Consider the following 23,784-nt stretch of genomic DNA (forward strand, 5'->3'; position numbering starts at 1 on the left):
GGCTCAGTTGTGAGTAAAAAAGCAGGCGGCACACTTCAGTTTATTGGTAGAATACTACGGAAATGCAATCACTTTACAAAAAAAAATGGTTCAAATGGCTCTGATGAGCACTATGGGACTTAACTTCTGTGGTCATCAGTCCCCTAGAACTTAGAACTACTTAAACCTAACTAACCTAAGGACATCACACACATCCATGCCCGAGGCAGGATTCGAACCTGCGACCGTAGCAGTCCCGCGGTTCCGGACTGCGCGCCTAGAACCGCGGCCGGCGCAATCACTTTACAAAGAATGTTGCCCACCAGCTGCTCGTGCGAGTAATCCTAGAATGTTCCTAAGCGTATGGAACCAGTAGTGTATAAGACTAACGGGGGATACTGAACGTTTAGAGAGAAGGGTAGCAGGAATGGTGACAAGTTTGTTTGACCCCAGGGAAGGTGCCACAGAGACGCTGAAGAAACGGAACTAGCAGACGCTAAAAGATACACGTAAGCTATCGAGAGAAAGGCCACTGACAAAGTTTCATGAACTGGCTTTAAATGATGACTACGGATACGTGCGCTACATTATTCCATCGCCAGACGCTGCCTGATGTTGAGAAAGAACGCAAGCACCCTGCCGGCCTTTCTGCAGTCTTCCCAGTCGGCTCCTTCTCGGTTCTGGGCTCTCCGCAGCTGGCAGCGGAGTAGCGCCTGCGTACACGCCGCACGCCGCGCCGCGGTGTTGGGCAGGTTGCCTACCTGGCGCCGAACCGCCCCACACCGGTTAGCGAGAGCAGCGGCCACCCACCTACCCATACACACATACGGGAAACACGGCGAAAGTTGCGGCCCAGCTGCTGCCAGCAGCAGCGAGCAAAGGGCCGCCACACCGGAAGCGCCCGCCGCACCACCTTCCGTACCATTCTAGCTTCTACCTAAGAAACGTTGCTCCTATTACTGTCTCCGCGTTTTAGAAAGTGCCGTTGTTCCGCAACTCTATATCCTGTCAATTTTACTGCCGCTCCAGCCGCTAATATGATCTTTACTTAAGACCACGACCCTTTTACAGCCATTTTGGAGTGCATCTGAAGCGGTCATTTTAAAAGCACGATATAAACGTTGCATAAATATTTTACCTAACCGGACACGAAACACTACGTTTATACACGTAGAGTATACGTACGGAAAAAATATATGTATATTATATCGCACCGCGGTGAAGGACCGTCAAATGACTAAGAAAGGAAGAGTTAGGGACATTCAAAACTGATATTCCCACTGGTAGCGTAGGAAAATTGGGAGTGTCATGACTGTAAACACTGTACATTAAAATTATCGGCATGCTTTACCTTTAAAAGAAGTAATATATTGATATCCAGAACGAGATTTTCACTCTGCAACGGAGTATGCGCTGATATTAAACTTCCCGGCAGATTAAAACTGTGTGCCGGACCGAGACTCGAACTCGGGACCTTTGCCTTTCGCGGGCAAGTGCTCTACCAACTGAGCTACCCAAGCACGACTCACTCCCCGTACTCACAGCTTTACTTCTGCTAGTACCTCGTCTCCTACCTTCCGAACTTTACAGAAGCTCTCCTGCGAACCTTGTAGAATTAGCTCTCCTGAAAGAAAGGATACTGCAGAGACATGGCTTAGCCACAGCCTGGGGGATGTTTCAAGAATGAGATTTTCACTCTGCACCGGAGTGTGTGCTGATATGAAACTTCCTGGCAGATTAAAACTGTGTGCAGGAGCGAGACTTGAACTCAGGACCTTTGCCTTTCGCGGGCAAGTGCTCTACCAACTGAGCTACCCAAGCACGACTCACGCCCCGTCCTCAAAGGTCCCGAGTTCGAGTCTCGGTCCGGCACACAGTTTTAATCTGCCAGGAGGTTTAATATATTGATATGTTGGGAAACAAGCTGCCTGTTGGCTTCTGCCTCGCGTTCTTCGGCCGACGTTCGTGTGATGATTTTTCTGACGTTTCGCCACCACGAGTGGCTGGCATTGTCAGAGTTTCACCCTCCATTGCTGGTGGTGGACTGGAGCCGAGCTCGCGGCCGCAGACTGTATGTACCTGGCGAGCCAACGTCCGAGGGCTTCTCCACGGTCATATCCGGTGCGGTTCTCCTCTTGCTACCTGCGACTGTCGTTCACTGCAGTACGGGAAGCCAGGATCCGTTTACCTCGAGGCTCTCCTCTTTCTTCTTGAAGCTGTTCTCGTGTTTGTGCATTTCTACAGCTTCTCTTAACAAGCGGGTGTGATAGTTCTTCTCTACAGCCAGAACTTCCGTGTCCGCTAACTTTACTACGTGCTCCGTTTCACACAGCGAGTGCTCTGCCACAGCCGATTTCTCCACCTGCCCCAACCTGCAATGTCGCTTACGTTCTGTAATCTTGGTGTTGATCGATCGTCCAGTCATTCCAACATAAACTTTTCCACTTTCGCATGGTATGCGGTATATTCCTGGCATTGCAAGTGGGTCCCTCTTGTCCTTTGCCGATCTGAGACACTCTTTGATTTTCTTTGACGGTTCGTAAATAGTCTTTACGATGTGTCTGCGCAATATACTTTCGATTCTGTCCGTCACTCTGCGAATGTATGGCAGAAAGGCCGTACCCGACATTTATTTTTCTGATTTCTCACTTCGCCGAGTGTTTGGCTCTGTTATACTTCTAATATCACTTCTGGAGTACCCATTGCTCCTCAGACCACTTTCCAAGTGTTGTATTTCGCGTCTGAGGTGTTGTGGCTCGCGTATTGGTCTTACCCGCGTCACGAGCGTCTTAATCATGCCTCTTTTCTGGTTCGGGTGGTGATTTTATAGTTTGTGCAGGTATTGGTCCGCGTGTGTCGGTTTTCGATACACGTTGTGTGCCAGGTTTTCGCCATCCCTTGTGACCAGCACATCTAGAAAAGCTAGTTTTTTTGTCCTTCTCTACTTCCACAGTAAATTTTATGTTGGCATTGAGACTGTTCAAGTGTCTTAGGAAGTCACCGAACTGTTCTTAACCATGGCTCCACACAACGAAGGTATCATCGACGTACCTGTACCACACCTTAGGTTTGCAAGTCGCCGAGTCCAGTGCCTGTGCTTCGAATTGTTCCATGAAGAAGTTGGCCAAATCGCCATTCCACGTGAAATAGCTCGTGGTGAGACATGCATGAAAGAGCTTTGTGATGTCTTGCGGGAAGATGGAACCGATGTGCTCCAGAGCGTCACTGAGTGGCACTTTTGTAAACAAAGAAAGAACATCAAACCTGACCTGGATGTCGTTTGGCGCAAGTTTTAGTTTCTACAGCTTCACAATGAAATGTCCTGATTGCTTAATATATGTGTCAGTCTTCCCCACGTGCGGCTGGAGCAGAGAGGCCAAGTGTTTTGCCAGTTTATACGGCTTCTGTGTTGCACAGGTTCCTCTGTATGTCCGTCGGCAGAGATGATGTCTTGATTAACCGATTCGTATTTCGTGTGATACGCTGCGTCAGATCTGCGCTTAGTTTTCGGTACGTCGTCGGTTCTAATAGGTCCCGGATCTTCTGCTCATAATGTTCAGTCTTCATTACGAGCGTCGCATTTCCCTTATCGGCAGGCGATACCAATATGCTCTTATCGGCGTTAAGGTTCTTAATGGCTTGTACCTCTACTTTCTTCAAGTTGAAAGCTGGTGGTTTTGCTCGGCGCAACATCTTGGCTGTTTCAGTGCGTATTTCCTCTGCTCTTTCACAAGGAAGGGTTCGAATGGCCGTTCGGTATTAGCAATGATGACCTCCATAGGCATAGTTCTCGGGATGATAGTGAAATTCCCTCCTTTTTTTGAAGGACGGACACTTCCTCTTCGTTCAGTTGTCTTTCAATGAGGTTGACCACTGTGCGTGACATGTCGGGAATCGCCTTGTCGGTCTGCTTCCGGCATCTTGCAGACTTTTTCTTCTGCCGACCTGTGCAGTGCTCGAGTTCGTTCTGCATGCTGCTGTGGATGATGCTGTCGATCTTGTCCCAGTCGTGTCTATGCATTCTGCTACTTAATTGATAGAAAATGTCCAAAAGTTCCTCATCCGTTCTTGCCAAGTCCCTCCGTGCTGTGTGAATTCGCTCACGAAGAAAAGCTCGTTTCATTCTGTCATAGATACGATGTGCTTGGGCGGTGGTGAATAGGCGCTTACATTTCAAGAATTTCGCTGTAGCACCTTCATCCCGGCACCGCGTCAGAAAGGCGAGAGAGGACATCAATCGCGCTTTCTTCTTCCGTAGTTGGTCAAAGCGTGGGTACAATCTGCAAATCTCCTCCTCTTAGAGGTGTAATACGAAATTGTTAAGGCTTTCGTGGCCACTTGTTGACAAACCGCCTGTTGGTTTCTGTCTCGGGTTCTTCGGCCAACAGGCAGTTTGTCAACAAGTGGCCACGAAAGCCTTACCAATTTGTGATATGTTGGAACTTTCATTTTGCGTTCTTTACAAGTTAAAAGTAATCTTTTTGATTTAATAAAATTCTAAAATAGTTGCAATAGAATTTGTGATCAGATCGAGAGTAAAGTTGCGCTCTCTGGCGTGAGCTTGTAAAAGTTAGAACACAGGGAACTGTAGAGGGCGGCATTGTGCCTTGGACACAATGCGGGCAACTTACAGCAACAACTTACTAACATCTGGATGCAATTATGAAGCTGCAGAGTAACTTTAAAGGAAGGTATCAATAAACTAGCTACCAGTACACACCGTCCACTGCAGTTATGTTAGAATTTTATTAATCCAAAAATAATACTTTTCACTGGTAAAGCGTGCCATTTAATGGTTCGAACATGTCAAAACATAACTCCTTTTAACATGTCAAAATGTACAGTTTTTTATAATCATGACGTGCATATTTCTGCTACGATAACAATGAGCATTCTACTTTGAAATCTACCTGATTTTTGCTTTCTAAATAATTTGACGCTGCTTCATACAACAACACAAGGTAAGAAATGTATACGAGGTGTGGCTAGAAAAAAACCGGACTAGTACTGGTGAAACAATAAAACGAATGCAATAAGGCTGAAAGTCGCGTGGCCTGTCAGGTGACTCTCGATCCGCCTACTGCTCGAGTTTCATCTGCCTCCTGCACTCAGTCTGCCCGTGGCGTCTGTTTTAAGTAGTTGACGTTTTGTCTGTGCGTCGGAAAATGTTGAGTGTACAGAAAGAACAGCGTGTTAACATCAAATTTTGTTTCAAACTAGGAAAATCTGCAAGTGAAACGTTTGTAATGTTACAACAAGTGTACGGCGATGATTGTGTATCGCGAACACAAGTGTTTGAGTGGTTTAAACGATTTAAAGATGGCCGCGAAGACACCAGTGATGACACTCGCACTGGCAGACCATTGTCAGCAAAAACTGATGCAAACATTGAAAAAATCGGTAAACTTGTTCGACAAGATCGCCGTTTAACAATCAGAGCAGTGTCTGAGTTAACAGGAGTTGACAAGGAAAGTGTTAGGCAGATTCTTCATGAAAGTTTCAACATGAACAAAGTGTGTTCAAAAATGGTTCCAAAGTGTCTCACAATTGAACAGAAGGAACGCCGAAGAATGATTTGTTCTGACATCCTGGAAAACATTGAAAGTGATCCCACCTTCTTACAAAATGTTATTACTTGCGATGAATCGTGGTTTTTTACTTACGATCCCGAAACTAAACGCCAATCGATGCATTGGAAAACTCCTGGTTCTCCACGACAAAAAAAAGCACGAATGTCAAAATCGAAATTCAAGGCAATGATGATTGTTTTTTTTTTTTTTTGACATCAAAGGGATTGTGCACATTGATTGGGTACCAGAGGGACAAACAGTGAATCAGCATTACTACATTAGCGTCCTGGCTACCCTACGTGAGCGAGTACGGAGAAAACGGAACGATTTGTGGAGAAAAAAGTCATGGATCCTTCACCAAGACAATGCCCCAGCTCATAGTGCGTTGTCAGTGAAGACGTTTTTGGAAAACACAACATTCCCATCTTAGATCATCCACCCTACTCACCTGATTTGGCCCCCTGTGACTTTTTTCTTTTCCCTAAAGTCAAGTCAGCTTTGAAAGGAACTAGATTTGAGACTGTTGAAGCAGTAAAAGAAAAAGCGACGGAAGTAATGTATGGACTTACCGAAAATGATCTGCAGCATTGCTATGAACAGTGGAAAATTCGTATGGAGTGGTGTAGAGACCGAGGAGAAGAGTACATTGAAGGAGATAACATGAAATTGTAAATAATTGTAAATAAATGTTTTTTCCAGCATCAGTCCGGTTTTTTTCTAGCCGCACCTCGTATTCTCCATACTTACAGTATATATGTGTGGACTTAGATTTTCGTGTCCTATTACGTAAAATAACCACTACGCCTTGTATTTAAAACCACTATGACTCTGATTATTATTACTATTATCGTTCCTTTCCGAAGACACTTGGTTCCTTGCACCAGACCAGTGTTTGGTGGAAAATTGTGCAATAAGACGACGGGTGTAATCCAATCAGTTGTAGGAAAAAGAACTACATAAGCTACTGTCGCAGCATTGGCCGCTAATCGCCCTTCATACGAGCTATCCTGACACCTATTTTGTGCTACAATTCACAGAGGTGATGATCTCTATATCAGCCGCCATTTACATTTTGCGAGCTGCAGTAAATCTATTTAGCAGTGGATGTCAAGTGGGTAACGATGATGACAGTAGTATCACTTCATCCTACTGCGTACGACGGTGGAAGCTGGCATGAAAGCCTCGCTTTACGGTGTTTACTCACCGCCTTACAACCGAGTTTCAGCTCTTCTCAGATACTGCGTTGAAATATTTCAACGCTGTGATTAACGTGCTTTATATTACCACACTCATCTTATCAGGACTTCTAGAGTGCACTAAGAAATTCCAACGTACTGTTGAAAAATGTTAATCTGCATCTGCATGACCACTCGGCAGAGGGTCCATCGAACCACCTTCAAACTACTTATTTACGGTTCCACCCTCGAACAGCGCGGGAAACACCAAAACTTAAATCTTTCCGTACGAGCTCTGATTTCTCTTATTTTACTATACTAATTATTTCGCCATATAGGTGAGCGTCAACAAAATATTTCCGCATTCATAGGAGAAATTTTGTGACTAAAATTTCGTCGAAAATTCTCCCAACAAAGAAAAAGCCTTTGCTTTAAAACTGCCACCCGAACTTGCGTATCATATCCGTAGCACTCTCTCCCCTATTTTCGCGATAGTACACAACGAGCTGCCCTTCTTCGAACTTTTTCGATGTCCTGCGTCAAGCCCATCTGATGCGGATCCCACACCGCGCAGCAATACTCCGCAAGAGGGCGAACAAGTGTTCTGCCAATAAATCGCACTCTCTTGATTGTCTCCCCCACAACATTGTCTATGTTATAGTTCCACTCTAATTACTCGTAATTCTTATCCCTAAGTATTTAGTTAAATTGACAGTTCATATTTGCGTGATTTATCGTGTAACCGAAACTTAGCGTATTTCTTTTAGTACTCATGTGGATGACCTCACACGTTTCATTATTTATTAGGATCAATTGCTACTTTTCGCGCCATACAGATGTCTTGTCTAAACCATTTTGCAATTGGTTTTGATCACCCGATAACTTTGCAAATCGATAAATGACAGAATCATCTGAAGACAGTCTAAGAGGACTCCTCAGATTGTCTTCTAAATAGTTTATATACACCAGGAACAACAGAAGGACTATAACACTTCCTTGGGGAGAGACAGATATTACCTCTGTTTTACTCGATGACTTTCCGTCAATTATTACGAACTGTGACCTTTCTAACAGGAAATCACGAATACAGTCACACAACTGAGACAATACTCCATAGGCACGCAATTTGATTGGAAATCGGTTCAAAAGGCTTGTGGAAATCTGAGAATACGCAATCAATTGGACATCTCTTTTCGATAGCGCTCATTACCTCGTGTGAATAAAGAGGTAGTAGTGTTTCAGAAGAACGATATTTTCTGAATCCGTGTTGGCTGTTTCTCAACACTGCGTTTTCTTCGAGGTAATTCATGATGTTCGAAGACAGTGTATGTCTAAAAATCCTATTGCAAATCGGCTTTAGTGATACGAGTGTGTAATCCAGCGAATCACTCCAACTTCCTTCCTTAAGTATTGGTATCACCTGTGCAATTAACATTTCTTTACATACGGATCTCTCGTCGAGCAAGGGGTGTTATACTACTGCTAAGTGTTGAGCTACTGTATCAGCATATTCTGAAAGGAACCTAACTGGTGTAGTATCGGGAGCGGAAGACTTGCCTTTATTAACTTATTCAAGCTGCTTCGCTACACCGAGGATATCCCTTTTCAGTTACTCATGCTGGAAACAGTTCTTGATTTGGATTCAAGAATATTTACTTCGTCTTCTTCGTGAAGAAATTTCGGGAAAACGTATTTAGGAACACTGCTTTAGCGGCACTGTCATCGTTAATTTTACCAGTGGTATTCCGCAGTGAAGGTATCGATTGCGTCCTACCGCTGGAGTCCTTTAATGCGACAAGAATCTCTTTGGGTTTCTGCCAGATTTCGAAACGGAGTTTCATCGTGGAAACGACTTAAAGCATGTCGCATTCAAGTCGGTACTTAATTTCGAGCTTCAGCAAAACATCGTCAGTCTTGGAGATTTTGAGTTCTTTTAAATTTGGCTTGTTTTTTGCGTTGTTTCTGCTGCAGTGTTCTGATCTGTTTTGCGTGCTACGGGAGGTCAGTGCCGTTTCTCATTAAGTATTTATTTGGTGTATATCATCGTAAGGATTGATTGATATAAGAACTACGATTGAACCATGAAAGAAAAACTACATGCACCTCTGCGTATTATCACGTCCTCGTTCCGACACCTTGAAAGATTCACGAAATAAACGACATGTTACGTCTTACGCCTCTATTTTGGTATACAGTTATCAGGAAAAAATATTACGAGCGCGCGCTTAATAGCGTTTCAGTCCAAATTTGGACCACAGTACAGCAGCGATTCTGCGGAGCGCAGGTTCGACAGATCCTTGGAAGGTTTCAGGAGGTACCATATGTCTACGCACAGGCCACGCAACTTCCGCAAATTACGGGCCGGTGCTACGTGGGCTCGGAGCAGGCGCCCCATAGCGTCCCAGATGTGTTCCACAGGGTGCATATCACGCGAATGTGATGGTCAGGGAACCAGCGTCAGTTCACTACGAAGCTCCTCATCGAGAACGACGTTCGCAGGAGAGCTTCTGAAAAGTTTGGAAGGTAGGAGACGAGGTACTGGCAGAAGTGAAGCTGTGAGGACGGGGCGTGAGTCGTGCTTGGGTAGCTCGGTTGGTAGAGCACTTGCCCGCGAAAGGCAAAGGGCCCGAGTTCGGGTCTCAGTCCGGCACACAGTTTTAATCTGCCAGGAAGTTTCATATCAACGCACACTCCGCTGCAGAGTGAAAATCTCATTCTGAGAACGACATTGTCTGCAGTAATGTTCTCGTAGTACACAGCCGTCACGGAGCCTTCGATTACTACCGCGGCTGCCGTGAAAGCTCAGGTAAACATAACATAATACTGCGCCCACCACCTTGCCTCCGTGCTGCGTTGCCCGTGCTCACCGCAATTGTAATTGACGATGTTGTTGAAACACGTAGGGGCCCGGTCTTTAAAAAAGTACGCCGAGCGGTGTGATGCGAACCACTTTGCCTGCGCCAGCATTGCACTCCGTCGTCAGGCCTGCCACAACACAGCCGCCTGTCCCGCTTTACAGAGCAGGCTCGTTCCCAGCCGCGAGGCCATAACAGTGCGTCCTTTGTCAGAGTTTCTTATTTCAGTAGTGGATTTCCGCGTTCGGGGCCGCATCTTCGTTGGAATGATTCCCCATTAGCCTCTGCTCTGCATACACACTTTCATCACCGCGTCTCGCGGAGGGCAAAGTTTGGCTCATCATTTGTGTGTGTGTGTGTGTGTGTGTGTGTGTGTGTGTGTGTGTGTGTGTGTGTGTGTCGGCGAAGGCGTGTCGAGGACAAACGTGGTAAAAATTCACCGGCGTCAGTGTGTAATTGGATTGATTGATTGATTGATTTTAACAGGAGAGCTAAAATAGCTTAGGTCTGACCCGCCACTGCCCACACCGAAACTAGTTTTATTGTGCGGTATCGCTCCCTGTATATCTAGTTAAGCCAACCAGTGCCCTTAAATAGTGCAAGGAGTCCCCCTACCAGTTTGTTGTTAGACACAATTTCTTCAGGTCTAGTTGTCCCGAAAATTCTGAATCTTTTACTCTCCAATGCCATGCATTCGAAGATTAGGTATGATACAGTTTCTTCACCCTCATCACAGATCCTACGTTTAGGGTCCTCTTCCATTATACCCATTGTGTGTAGGTATTTTTTGAAGTTCCCATGGCCGGTCATCACTCCAGTCATGAGTTTGATCTATTTCAATCCCAGGATTACAGAGCTTCTTTGAAAACATTGCTTGGGCATCATTACCTTACCATGTTTTTGTTTATGGACCTTGGTCCAATATCCTACGTGCTGTTTCCTAAGGCAGTTCCGTAGTTCTAATTTGATCATAGCCTTGGTGATTGTCAAGACTGGTTCCGGCCCAATAAATGGAGCTGTTGCCTCCATTCTAGCCAATCTATCGGCCTGTGCATTGCCACAGATCCCTGATTGGCCAGGGACCCACACTAGGTACACCCTACTGCTTCCCCTTAACTCCACCAGAGCCCTGTGGCAATCTGCAACAATCTTAGATCTTGTTGCAGGAGCTGCCAATGATTTCAGGGCTGCCTGGCTGTCTGAATAGATGTAGATGCTACGGTCATTGTAGCACCTACTCATATTCTCCTCCTCACATGCCCTAATTGCAGTAATTTCGGCTTGGAATACAGAGGCCAGTTTCCCTAGAGAGATGCTGCTCTCCAGTCTTGGCTGAACCCCGTACAACCCTGCCCCGACGCCTTGATCTGTTTTCGACCCATCGGTGAACCAAACGATGTCCCCCGTACGGTGTCGAACTGTTTTCTCCCTCTGCTCCCTACTTCCAATTATTATGTTGTAAGGCTTGTCGAAGCAGTTGGGAGTTATTATATAGTTGGCGGGCATTTCCCCAGACATACCTATATTTACCTCACTCACTATGTTAGTGTGTGATTCTGGATATCCGAATGAGACCCAGTTTTGGCCAGTTTTAAGTCTGTATGCCCCAGCTGCTGCCTCCATCTTAACCCAAAGGTGAAGTGGAGGCTTCCATTCCAGCGGTTGGTGTGCTGCTAATTCCGCCTGTTATGGCTAAGCAGGCTGATATGGCGCGCGCCGCTATCCTGTGATCTTGTTCAGAGCGCGCGCTGTAATCGATTATAGTTCGCCGTTCCGGTGCGGGTGGCGCTCCGGTGGTGATTTGCTATTCGTCGCTGGCGTGTGTTTGCGGTGGCCGGCGGAAAGCGAGAGGGTAGTCGGTTTCCGGGTATTGCACGGAACGTGAAGTTCGCTCTGTCTGACCCGCTGGTGACTACCGCTAAGGTTGTTGAGCCTCGCAATATGAGCAGAGTTGTCTGGGGCGGAGGCGACTCGCCGCTGTGCTGGCCATGTGGTGGTGATAACTGGAGTCGGCGCACTTGTTCTGCCTGCCTGTCTGATGTGGAGGTCTAGTGGGGTCCTGTGATACTCTGGCTCGGAGACAACTAGTTGCTGAATTTTGGAGTCGTCTGCCAGGTTAGGGTTTGGGCTCTGTTGGCTCTTCAGATTTTCCCATGGAAGCTCCAGCAGCGGTTTCTGAACTTCTCTGATGTGGGACGGTGTTGCTGGAACTTATTGCTGTGTGTGTGGCTCGTTACGATATATGTTGGTACTAATTTATTTGCTCAACTGGAGTCCTGCCCGGAGTTGCGTTCATGGCTCAAATGGCTCTGAGCACTATGAGACTCAACTGCTGTGGTCATCAGTCCCCTAGAACTTAGAACTAATTAAACCTAACTAACCTAAGGACATCACACACATCCATGCCCGAGGCAGGATTCGAACCTGCGACCGTAGCAGCAGCGCGGCTCCGGACTGGAGCGCCTAGAACCGCACGACCACCGCGGCCGGCGTTGCGTTCATGTATGGTACATTTGGCAGTCGATGTGTTAGGTAAAGTCTGCCTAAGAAGGGCGGTTTTGTACAGTATATACATAGTGAATTACTGCTGCTTGGTATATGTGGTCTTCTGGGACCTGAACAACGCGATCTAGTCAATTTGGTTGTGTAACAGCATTTAGTGGTATGTTCTGTATTTTTTTTTTTTATTGTGTTATTATTAACTTGGTGGAATAGTCGCGCCGGCGGTGGTGGCCGAGTGGTTCTAGGCGCTGCAGTCCGGAACAGCGAGACCGCTACGGTCGCAGGTTCGAATCCTGCCTCGGGCATGAATGTGTGTGATGTCCTCAAGTTAGTTAGGTTTAAGTAGTTCTAAGTTCTAGGGGACTGATGGCCTCAGCAGTTAAGTCCCATAGTGCTCAGAGCCATTTGAACCATTTGAATTTGGAATAGTCACGTTTGGTGTAGTTAAGGCACTTATAAGACTGTGGTTTGACGATTCATGTGCGCTTGGCTTTTATAGTTTCGTTTTAGGAAGCGAGAACTGTTTGAGATTTGGATGTGTTGGCTTCCGACACTTAAGAGCGCCCGAGTTAACGGCGCCGTGGTTATCATGTGCTGTCGGGATGTTATACTGTATTTTGAATTTTATCTTGCGTTGATATTATCTGTCGTGTGTTACAGAACATAACCAAGGTGCGTAAGTGATGGGCAGTTGTGGGAGGCATGTCGGGGAGCTCTCAGCAGTTTATTTCGGGGACCGTTTCTAGTGGGAAGGCTCCGAAGTGTTGAGAGCTCGCTCTTCTGTGATTGCGTTGGGAGTTGCCCTCGCCCTATGGTTGTATCAAATTATTTTGTTATTATATTTATTGGTTGTGTGTTGCGCTTCTTTCATTTTATGGTGCCAAGCGCCATTATCTTGAAGTTTTTTATATAGATCATTTTAAATTGTAATGCCAAGTTAACTTATTATTGGATTTTGTCTTTTGGATGAACCCTAAAAGCACTACTGTAAAGGGTTCCTGATTTTATGGTGGCAAGCCGCCGTTATTGTTTTTTAAAACTCACTCTTTAACCATTTGTTAAGTTTTGTAAGTTATATGAATTTGTTGTTATTTAAAAGAGTTTAGTATTGTCAATTTAATAAACTGTGTTCAGAGTCTGCTGTTTGGATATTATTGGGTGGAACTCCTTGGATAGTTGTCCTATAAGAATGCACATTTCACACACCAATCTCTGCACCTCAGCAAGCTCTTTAGCAACAACCCGCTGTTCTACCTTCTTCCACCACACTACGGCCCCATAGGAAATCCTAGGTCTAACCACTGTGGTGTATTTCCAGTGCATACCCCTGGGGCTTAGGCCCCAGTTTTCGCCACAAGCCCTCCTAGTACTCACTAAAGTGCTTTTTGCCTTGGAGTGTGATTGGACGTGGTAATCTCACGTGCCGACGGACGCGACACCTTGCACTGTCTGCAGTGCTGTACACTTCAGCACCAGGTGACCGCCGTCCCGTCCCAGTGGCTCAGTTACCGGCAGCGCGGACCTGCTTACTCATCCGCCGCGGGCCCTGAGGAGGTCAGCTCCTGGCGGCTTCCTCCCTCCGCCTGGGCAATTAGTGTGTCCGCGATGGGGGCCAAGAGAGAGCACAGCGCTCGCTAACCGACACGGCCGGAACTGGCGAGGCAGGCAGAGCGCATATCCTGAGGCCTCGAGGGCTGGTTGTGTCGGTAGTGAGGGCAAGAGTGAGTGAGTGTGTGTGTGTGTGTGTGTGTGTGTGTGTGTGTGTGTGTGCGGGTGTGCGTGTGTGTGTGTGCGCGTGCCGGCGGGGCGGCGGGGTTCAGGATTATAGAGGGAGACAGGGGCAGATCCAAACGGACGCAGGCTGCAGTAGTTAGGCGGGTATAAACAGCCTTGCGCAGTGCGATAAAATTCTGTTGAACTCGCCTTCGTTTTCTTGAGCCCGAGATAGATTGCGACCACTTAAAAATCGACTGCCTCAGGCGGAAACCGCTTTTAAATTCTGCGTAACAAAAGCTGGTTCTGATGTAACAGAACACACACTTTCGGCCACGACATAAAACTGCTCGAAATGATCCATCCCTTTCCGTATTACTTTATGGGCTCGGTTACGTTTTTGTATTTGGTTTCTCTTTTACAAATTATCCCCAGCTTTGCTGGAAGTCAAAACCTCATGTTAGTGAGGCTGTGGGTTTTTTGGGCGATGGCTGTCATCAGCCAGTCCTGCAAACCTCGGAATGAGAGTGTTGCTCACCTCCATTTTGACGCTAAATTAGAAAAGCCTTTCGAAGTAATTGACGTATTTCAATCGTATCGTGAGGTGAACATACCTCGTTTATCATAACTGTCTTTACTCTATACAATGTCTTAATTACTATTAATCAGTTAAAACATCGATAACTGCAGTAATACTGTGACAACACAGAATCTGATCAAAGTTTTATTGTCCTCTGATAAAACAAAATTGTTTAATGTACTTCACAACAACTTATGCTTCAGTTTTACTTGTCATTTTTCTAGTAATTCTTGTGTTTGTATGGATTTTAGCCCTCCCATCAGCATATCAGGTCGGTTTAATAGGTATGTTATAAACACGATTTCCGTGAAATCAGGACAGGCAGTTTGTGACGCACTCCCAATATCATTTGGATGCACTGTACGTTCCATATAAAGGCCACCGGTATAGCTTAAAATTAAGTGAAACTTACATTCATTCACAAGACAAGACGCAGTTGTGACGCAGGGCTTGTATAACGCCTTGACAATAACGTCACAAGCCACTAGACTACAAGGACGAGTCTCAGCTGAACGTGCACACGTCGACAATAGCTTGGTGACGCGATGTCGGCAGCTGCAGCCAGCAGCCGCACTGGCACGTACACGCGTGCGTACGTCTCCAAGACGTCGGACCAGCGTAGAGAGCTGCGTCAAACCAGTTTTAGGACTGAAGACCACAACAACAGACAGGCACTGCGTCTGAAGTTTCTTTCATCGGCGCTCGGGAAACCAGCTGCGCATTACAGTGCGAAACAACGCGTTCCCAAAACATATGTGCCAGAATGTGACTGTGAGTACTTCTCCTGGAGTATATGACTTCTTAGCATTCCTGTCATCTTTGCCCCAGTCCCTACAGCCAGTAGGGTAAAATATTTTTGGCGCCATAAGCAGATGAGGCGGTATAGCTGAGTCTTCGAGAACTGTTAGACCAAACACGTCGCCCCTACACTCGAAAGCAATAGATTTAGAGGTGCATGTATGTGCAACGTAGTTCGGTGAGTAATTGCGAAACTATAACATGGATCAGAGTAGCAATGTGATTTCTATGTTTGTAGGAGAGTTGCCACAGCAGCAGCCAATGACAAGATGAGCTCTGTTTACCGTTGCCACACTAGTCTCGTACCTCAGACAGACAGACAGATGGAGAAGACGCTTGCGGGCGGTACCATGTAACAAGCGTGATTTATTTTCGCTGTCTGCATTGTTTTTGTTTTACTCGAAGGAATACCCTAAAGTAGTTTCGAAAACGCGCAGAAACGTGGTAATACTATTCCCACCCTGCTAAGCAAACCCAGAGACGCTACCGTGTAACACTGCAGCTAGCCTCCAGGATGGCCTTAGTTTGACGAAGAAGAGAGTCCATAACCTTCTTCAAGGAAGCTATGCCGTATCCAGCTAAAGCCAATTCTTGCTGATTAGATCCTGTACAGACACCAAATTCCAGGGATGCACTGTCGCAGATATTTACTGTGGGATAAGGATCAGGTGATTTAGCCGGTGAGTCTAGATGCAGCCCTTCCCTGTGATCACGGCTGTTCTCATTCTGTCGACAGCGTCCTCATCATCAATATGCACAAGAAAGGGCAACGTTCGATCACAGAGAGAGTTGGAATAAACATCTTGGCTCATGTTCGCGGTAACCTGAATGAGTAGACTCAAGTCATGGTACGAAAAACATTACCCAAAATCTCAGTGCAGCACCTCCAGGCTCAACTAAACCCTCCACGCACTGCGGGTTAAAGGACTCACTGGCACTTCTGTGCATTTGACACCCGCATCTCTTTGAAAGAAGGCAAAATAGCGTGTCCTCAAACCAGTCTTCGCGTCTCCAGCCACCTACACTACTGGCCATTAAAATTGCTACACCAAGAAGAAATGCAGATGATAAACGGGTATTCATTGGACAAATGTATTATACTAGAACTGACATGTGATTACATTTTCACGCAATTTGGTTACATAGATCCTGAGGAATCAGTACCCGGAACAACCACATCTGGTCGTAATAACGGCCTTGATATACCTGGGCATTGAGTCAAACAGAGCTTGGATGGCGTGTACAGGTACAGCTGCCCATGCAGCTGGAACATTATACCACAGTTCATCGAGAGTAGTGACTGGCGAATTGTGGCGAGCCAGTTGCTCGGCCACCATTGACCAGACGTTTTCAGTTGGTGAGAGTACTGGAGAATGTGCTGGCCAGGGCAGCAGTTGAACATTTTCTGTATCCAGAAAGGCCCGTACAGGACCTGCAACGTAACACATCCACTGTTCAAAGTGCCGTCAATGAAAACTAGAGGTGACCGAGACGCGTAACCAATGGCACCCCATACCATAACACCGGGTGATACGCTAGTATGGCGATGATGACTACACGCTCCAATGTGCGTTCACATCGATGTCACCAAACACGGATGCGACCATCATGATGCTGTAAAGAGAACCAGGATTCATCCGAAAAAATGACGTTTTGCCATTCGTGCACCCAGGTTCGTCGTCGAGTACGCCATCGCAGGCACTCCTGTCTGTGATGCAGTGTCAAGGGTAACCGCAGCCATGGTCTCCGAGCTCATAGTCCATGCTGCTGCAAACGTCGTAGAACTGTTCGTGCAGACAGTTGTTGTCTTGCAAACGTCCCCATCTGTTGACGTGGCTGCACGATCCGTTACAGCTGTGCGGATAAAATGCCTGTCATCTCGACTGCTAGTGATACGAGGCCGTTGGGATCCAGCACGGCGTTCCGTATTACCCTCCTCAACCCACCGATTCCATATTCTGCTAACAGTCATTGGATCTCGACCAACGCGAGCAGCAGTGTCGCGATACGTTAAACCGCAATCGTGATAGGCTACAATCCGACGTTTATCAAAGTCGGAAACGTGATGGTACGCATTTTTCCTCCTTACACGAGGCATCACAACAACGTTACACGAGGCAACGCCGGTCAGCTGCTGTTTGTGTATGAGAAATCGGTTGGAAACTTTCCTCATGTCAGCACGTTGTAGGTGTCGCCACCGGCGCCAACCTTGTGTAAATACTCTGAAAAGATAATCATTTGCATATCGCAGCATCTTCTTCCTGTCGGTTAAATTTCGCGTCTGTAGCAGACATATTCGTGGTGTAGCACTTTTAATGGCCAGTAGTGTATTACCCAGTGTCTGTGTCGGTGCTCCCATATAACAAGTACAGCTTTCTATTTCACTGTGAACAACAGACTTTTCTGAGGTACTCTACTCGAAATGAAAATACGCATCTGCAGTTTTCGCTCGGTAACTAGGTGAGTTGGACACGAATCCGCTGATAGCAGCACCTCGTGTTGGGTTCGAAACCGAGCGCCTCTGGCGAGACGTGACACTCGTCCGTTAGTCTTCTTACGAGCACTGTTCTTATGGCGTGTTACACGGTGGCGAGTGTTACACCGTTCCTTGTAGACAAACTGGACAGCGCACGATGATAAACCAACAAATCGGGCATTTTCGTTCGCAGTGTTGTCATGGTTCAAATGGCTCTGAGCACTATGGGACTCAACTGCTGAGGTCATTAGTCCCCTAGAACTTAGAACTAGTTAAACCTAACTAACCTAAGGACATCACAAACATCCATGCCCGAGGCAGGATTCGAACATGCGACCGTAGTGGTCTTGCGGTTCCAGACTGCAGCGCCTTTAACCGCACGGCAGTGTTGTCATGGGCAGGTCTAAACACAATAGCTGCTTTCTGTCCCGTGTCCACCGATCTCACTGCTCTGATTCTATACAGCCGGCTGGCACGAGCGCCGGCCGGTGTGGCCGTGCGGTTCTAGGCGCTTCAGTCTGGAACCGCGTGACCGCTGCGGTCGCAGGTTCGAATCCTGCCTCGGGCATGGATGTGTGTGATGTCCTTACGTTAGTTAGGTTTAAGTAGTTCTAAGTTCTAGGGGACTGGTGACCACAGATGTTAAGTGCCATAGTGCTCAGAGCCATTTGAACCATTTGCTGGCACGAGCACTCCGTTTGACTGCTATTCTGGAGAGGTGGGTCACGTGACCACCTTGTGCCAGTTCTGCACCGTCTACAGTGGTCCAGAGCGGTCAGTGGGCCCTCTTTCAAGGGGTGACTAACATCTTGTTCGGTTAAGTTACACATTATCTGTCACCGGCGTACACCAACGTCTAGCGAGACCCAACGATCTGGACGCGGTCAGCTGCGCTGATATCGCTCGTTCCGTCGGTGCTTCGTTCGACTGTCGCGTCTACGGTTTGTGCAAACCCTGACGGCAGCCCAGTCAAGCGACAGCCCAAGCTACTTTGTTTGCATCTGCGACAGGGGCGTTATTTCTTCGGCACGGCGATTCCTTTGCCCGTGGTCGTACTTACAAGTCGTGCATCCAAAAGAATGCTTTCGAAGTGAAGAGACTTCTGTTGCTGATGAAAATTTTCTTGGTGTGCTCAACTCTACATTTTATATCTTCCTTACTTCTGCCACACTGTGTGATCTTGCTTCGTAAACAGAATAATTCTTTCGCTTCTTTTACTCTTCGTTGTTCACTCAGCGGAAACTTGTCTTCACTCCACCAACATTTGATAGCTGTGGATCTAGCTCGGAAGGAAACATTACGGTTACCACTGTTTCTTCCCCAACTTTGATGTGCAGCTATTTTCCTTGTTGGCACTGTTCACAACTTTCGTTGTAATATTTTCAGCAGCTGGTGTCGTCACACTTTGTAGACTTTTACGAAAAATCGTCAGCTGGCATCGATAATTTGTTAGTGCTGCCAGTTAAAAACGATGTTGACACATTGAATCATGCGAACAACGTTTAAATGTTATGTATTGAGTTCTGATGCCTAGTTCGTGTTTTTGATGATATGTAGAGTGGAATGGAACCTCGTGTATGTATCTGCACAGATACTGTAACTGAAGCATTCTTGTTGCCTGAATCTTTGTACCAACCGAAACTGCCGGCAATAATGAAGGTTTCCACAGCAGCTGGCGGTGTACCATTTCGACAAAATTTCCGTTGCAGCTTTAGTTGTTATTAAACTGTACTCTGTTGTAAACACGCCTCCCAGTAGGTATTACCACGTGATCTGGCTGCCACCTCGCTAGTGGCCGCCACGAAATTCCCCAAGCAGAAAAAAACAGTAGGATAAGAGTCGTGGAGGCGATAAGTCGACATAAGGGGCTTTAATTTTTTTTTTATGCTTTCGTCATGACCGCCGGTTCCCCAAGTTGAGGACTGTGGAAAGCCCCGCCGGAGGTTCCCCGGAAGGACAAGTCAGCGCCTCTCATACATTGGCTGTTATTCGCGAGCTGTTAGAAACCCAAAAGTCATCATTGCATAATGAAGAGGCCTGAGAGTCTTACGTCACTTTGACGCAGTTGCTGCTACTGTACGATTCGCAAATATTGACCTCTGCTTATTTTTGAGAATTGGCGGCTTCCCCATAGAACCCCGTCTGTGTACAGAGTCGCTAGCTGGAAAATTTAATTACTGCGGTAGCAGAACTCCTCGTATAGGAGGCGTTGCACGGCCTCATACACAAACTTCGAGGAAGCGCAGCTCACACACACAGGACCTCTTTTGTTAAGGAGCATATTATCCTCTCTGCACTCCCCGGTTTCTGAGTCGTCCGGCAGACAGACAGATGTGCTGCAGTGATCAACACAGTGGAAAAGGACCGGGATCCGATCCCCCGTGCAACCACGCAGTTTTATGGTTTTCCCTAAACTGTTTGAGGCAAATGCCTGGGTTGCTGGTTTAAAAAGGCCGCGGCCGATTTCCGTTCCTCAGTCGAGGCTTGTGCCGCGTCTCTAATGAACGTTTAATCCTTCCTGCCTTCCTTACTTCGTGACGATTGGAGGAGAGTACTCCTGGTGGCATTATCTCTGTATTATTTGCCTCCTTCATATGCTAATGGTGCGTGGGAGAAGCGACTTTTGGTAAGGCCCACCTTGTATTGGTATATCAGGAGGAGCAGAAGGCCTATAACGCTTCCTTGCGGAACGCTGATTATTATTTGGGTTTCACCAGACTACTTCCGGTGCTGTGACCCTTCTGACAGGAAGTATCGAATCTAGTCGCACAAGTAAAACGATACTCTATAGGCACACAATTTGCTTAGAACCTCTTTTTCAGAAACTGTGTCAAAAGCGTTGTGGAAGTCGAAAAATACAGAATAAATTTGACGTTCCCTGCCGTGCGGTTCTAGGCGCTGCAGTCTGGAACCGCGTGACCGCTACGGTCGCAGGTTCGAACCCTGCCTCGGGCATGGATGTGTGTGATGTCCTTAGGTTAGTTAGGTTAAACTAGTTCTAAGTTCTAGGGGACTAATGACCTCAGAAGTTGAGTCCCATAGTGCTCAGAGCCATTTGAATTTTTGACGTCCCCTGTCGATAGCACTCACTACTTCGCGTGAATACAGAGCCAATTGTGTTTCACTCGAACGATATTTTATGAAACCACGCTTGTTAACGTGTCACTAGATGGTATTCTTCGAAGTAATTCATAGTGTTGGGATAAGTATATGTTCCAAACCCCTGCTACAAAGCCATGTTAGTGAAACGGGGCTGACCTGTTTGTTGTCTTCTTCTCTGTTGCAGGCTGAAAGGGAGCACGCCGAGCACTGACCGCCAGCCCGGCCTAGAATGGTAGAGACTGACCCGCCAAAGGACCACTCCAGTAAGTACAGAGGCAGGCAGGCAGCGCGCGCAGTAGGCTAAACAGCTAGAGGACAAGAGAGCAGGGCCCAGCACCAAGGGACCCTCTGCACTTGCAGCAGTCACCGAACCCAATTAGTTACGACATTTGGTGTCGACACCAACATCAAAAGTTGTATCGATAATATCAGAATAAACGTATCGATACCAAAGACAGTTTTGCCAGGTGCCGATTGTTTCTTTTTTAAGCTTTTCCTTAACGCAAAAAGACTTATTTACAATACTCGGTGAAATATGGAAATTATGCCATGTGTATATAAACCAGGTTGATTGGAAAGTCAAATACAAACGTGAGTAATGAAGGATAAATATTCCTATCACACACGAAATACATATAAATGTTATGCTAGCCATCCCTACAATTATTGCAATGCATCACTACATAATTTTCCTTAAGGGGACATTGTACATGAAATTCGTTGAAATTTGACATTTTCTGTTTTCTACTCCATAATGTACTTTGGACTTTCCTGAACATTTTGGAATATAATACATCAAAATCAGACAATTGTGAAACCTGCAAATAATATTTTGAATGTTGGCATGTGACTGTCAAATTTTGCGGCTACACATATACTGCCACAGTTGAGCAGTCATATCTTGGGAACTACACAGTCTAGAAGGCTATGAATTGCTTTGTTTTGTGCCTACTGCTACGTCTCAGAAGTTGGCAGTCCTTTGTTTCTGATACTAGTTTTCGTTGAAAGTAGTGTGATTATAAGCTAACATCTATTGCTTTTTATACGTAAATAAAATGAGTAAGCGTAAAAGTAACTTCAAGAAACGCAAATTTGCGGGTAACAGATATGTGAGACCTGCATTTTCTTCTGAAGTACTTGAAAACAAGTGTGCTAGCAGTGAAGGAAATCACGATAATGTTTCTGAAGTGACCACGCCCCCTAGTGCATCGAAAAGGAAAGTAACTTGAGAAACAGGTGGCAGTGGTAAAAGTAATATTATGGACAACGTCATTATTGATCTGCAAATACTTGCACAAGATCTTTCTAAAACCGTCTCTTGCTGTCTTTGTGATGGGGAAATTAAACTGTATGAGGATATTGGAGCCAGAATAGATGTTGTCTCTAAATTAATTATTAAATGTCAGTAGTGCAAAAACGAAAAAGCAATTCATACTTCATCAAAGTGTTCAGGTAATGAATTGTGTGAAACTAATGTGAGACTGTTCTATGGCCTTAGATGCATTGGTAAAAGTGCAAGGACTAGTAATGTTCTCTGCAGTGTGTTGAATTTGCTAAAACCACCTTCTAGGCATACGAAATATGTAACAGCAATTGGGGACTCTGTAAATGCTGTGTCTGAAGATTCAGTGGTTGCTGATCCATCAGAAGCTGTTGAACAAAATGAGAATGACACAGACATCAGCATTTCTGTGGATGGCTCCTGGCAAAAGCGTGGGTTTAGCTCTAAAAATGGTTCTACATCTACAATAAGTACTGACACTGGAAAAGTTTTGAATTTTGAAGTTCTCAGTAAGTATTGCCGAGGTTGTACAGTGAACCAGAAGAACAGATTACTTCATAAGCAGCAGTGTGTAAAAAATTATGATGGCACAAGTGGAGGAATGGAGGTTAAAGGAGCAATTGACATTTTCCAGCGTTCGCAGAGGGAGAGAGGTGTCAGATATGTGAATTACTTAGGTGATGGAGACAGAAAGGCTTTCATTGCAGTACAAAACAGTAAGCCTTATGATGTTTTTTATACAAAAAGTTAAGCGTGTAGGACATGTCAAGAAAAGAATGGGAACACGTCTGCGTAACCTAAAAACCAAGCTGGGTAACACAAAACTATCTGATGGCAAGAAATAAAACGTGCTGTAAGACTAACGGACAAAGTAATTGATGAATTATAGGAGCCGGCCGAAGTGGCTATGCGGTTCTAGGCGCTGCAGTCTGGAACCGCGAGACCGCTACGGTCGCAGGTTCGAATCCTGCCTCGGGCATGGATGTGTGTGATGTCCTTAGGTTAGTTAGGTTTAACTAGTTCTAAGTTCTAGGGGACTAATGACCTTAGAAGTTGAGTCCGATAGTGCTCAGAGCCATTTGAACCATTTGAATTATAGGAATATTACAGGAAGGCCATTATAGATAACTGTGACAATTTAGAGAAGATGAAAAGAGCTGTGTGGAGCACTTTCTTTCATCGAATATCAACTGTATCAACTGATGAAAAGTCATGTCATGCTTTGTGTCCACCTCCACCAAACACTTGGGGTAAATATAGGCAAAATTTTTCAAAATTTGTGGTAAGGTCTTATGGGACCAAACCGCTGAGGTCATCAGTCCCTAACCTTACACACTACTTAAATAACTTACGCTAAGGACGACATACACACCCAAACCTGAGGGCAGACTCGAACCTCCGGCAGGGGGAGCCGCACGGACCGTGACAAGATGCCTCAGACCGTGCGGCCAATTTTCTCGCACCCTGCATGAATTTAAACATAACCATTTTCTTCCTTTGGCAGTAACAGAGGCAATCAAACCTATTTACAGAGATTTGGCGAATCCTGAGCTACTAAAGAAGTGTTTACACGGGAAGACTCAGAATGTGAAAGAGTCCTTCACTAATGTTGTGTGCGGCCGTGTGCCCTAAAATGTATTCGTTGGCCTCATGACTCTAAAGTTAGCGGTGTCTGATTAATGCTGTAATAACATTTAATGGTAGGAACTGTGAAAGACTTAAGGTTCTGGAGAAATTAGCGTAAGATTTGGA

At 46.0% G+C, this 23,784-nt stretch overlaps 1 protein-coding gene across 1 annotated transcript in view; it reads left to right on the forward strand.

Moving 5' to 3' along the window:
• The window catches only part of LOC124621998 (synaptic vesicle glycoprotein 2B), a 394,356-nt gene that overhangs the window by 248,634 nt on the left and 121,938 nt on the right, over positions 1-23,784 (forward strand). Inside the window, exon 2 of the mRNA XM_047147545.1 lies at positions 20,935-21,013. Within this exon, the coding sequence (XP_047003501.1) occupies positions 20,980-21,013 (34 nt within the window). The 5' untranslated portion in view covers positions 20,935-20,979. The remainder of the gene's footprint in view (positions 1-20,934; positions 21,014-23,784) is intronic.

This window comes from Schistocerca americana, chromosome 7 (assembly GCF_021461395.2).
Source record: "Schistocerca americana isolate TAMUIC-IGC-003095 chromosome 7, iqSchAmer2.1, whole genome shotgun sequence".
Classification (NCBI taxonomy): Eukaryota; Metazoa; Arthropoda; class Insecta; order Orthoptera; family Acrididae; genus Schistocerca; species Schistocerca americana.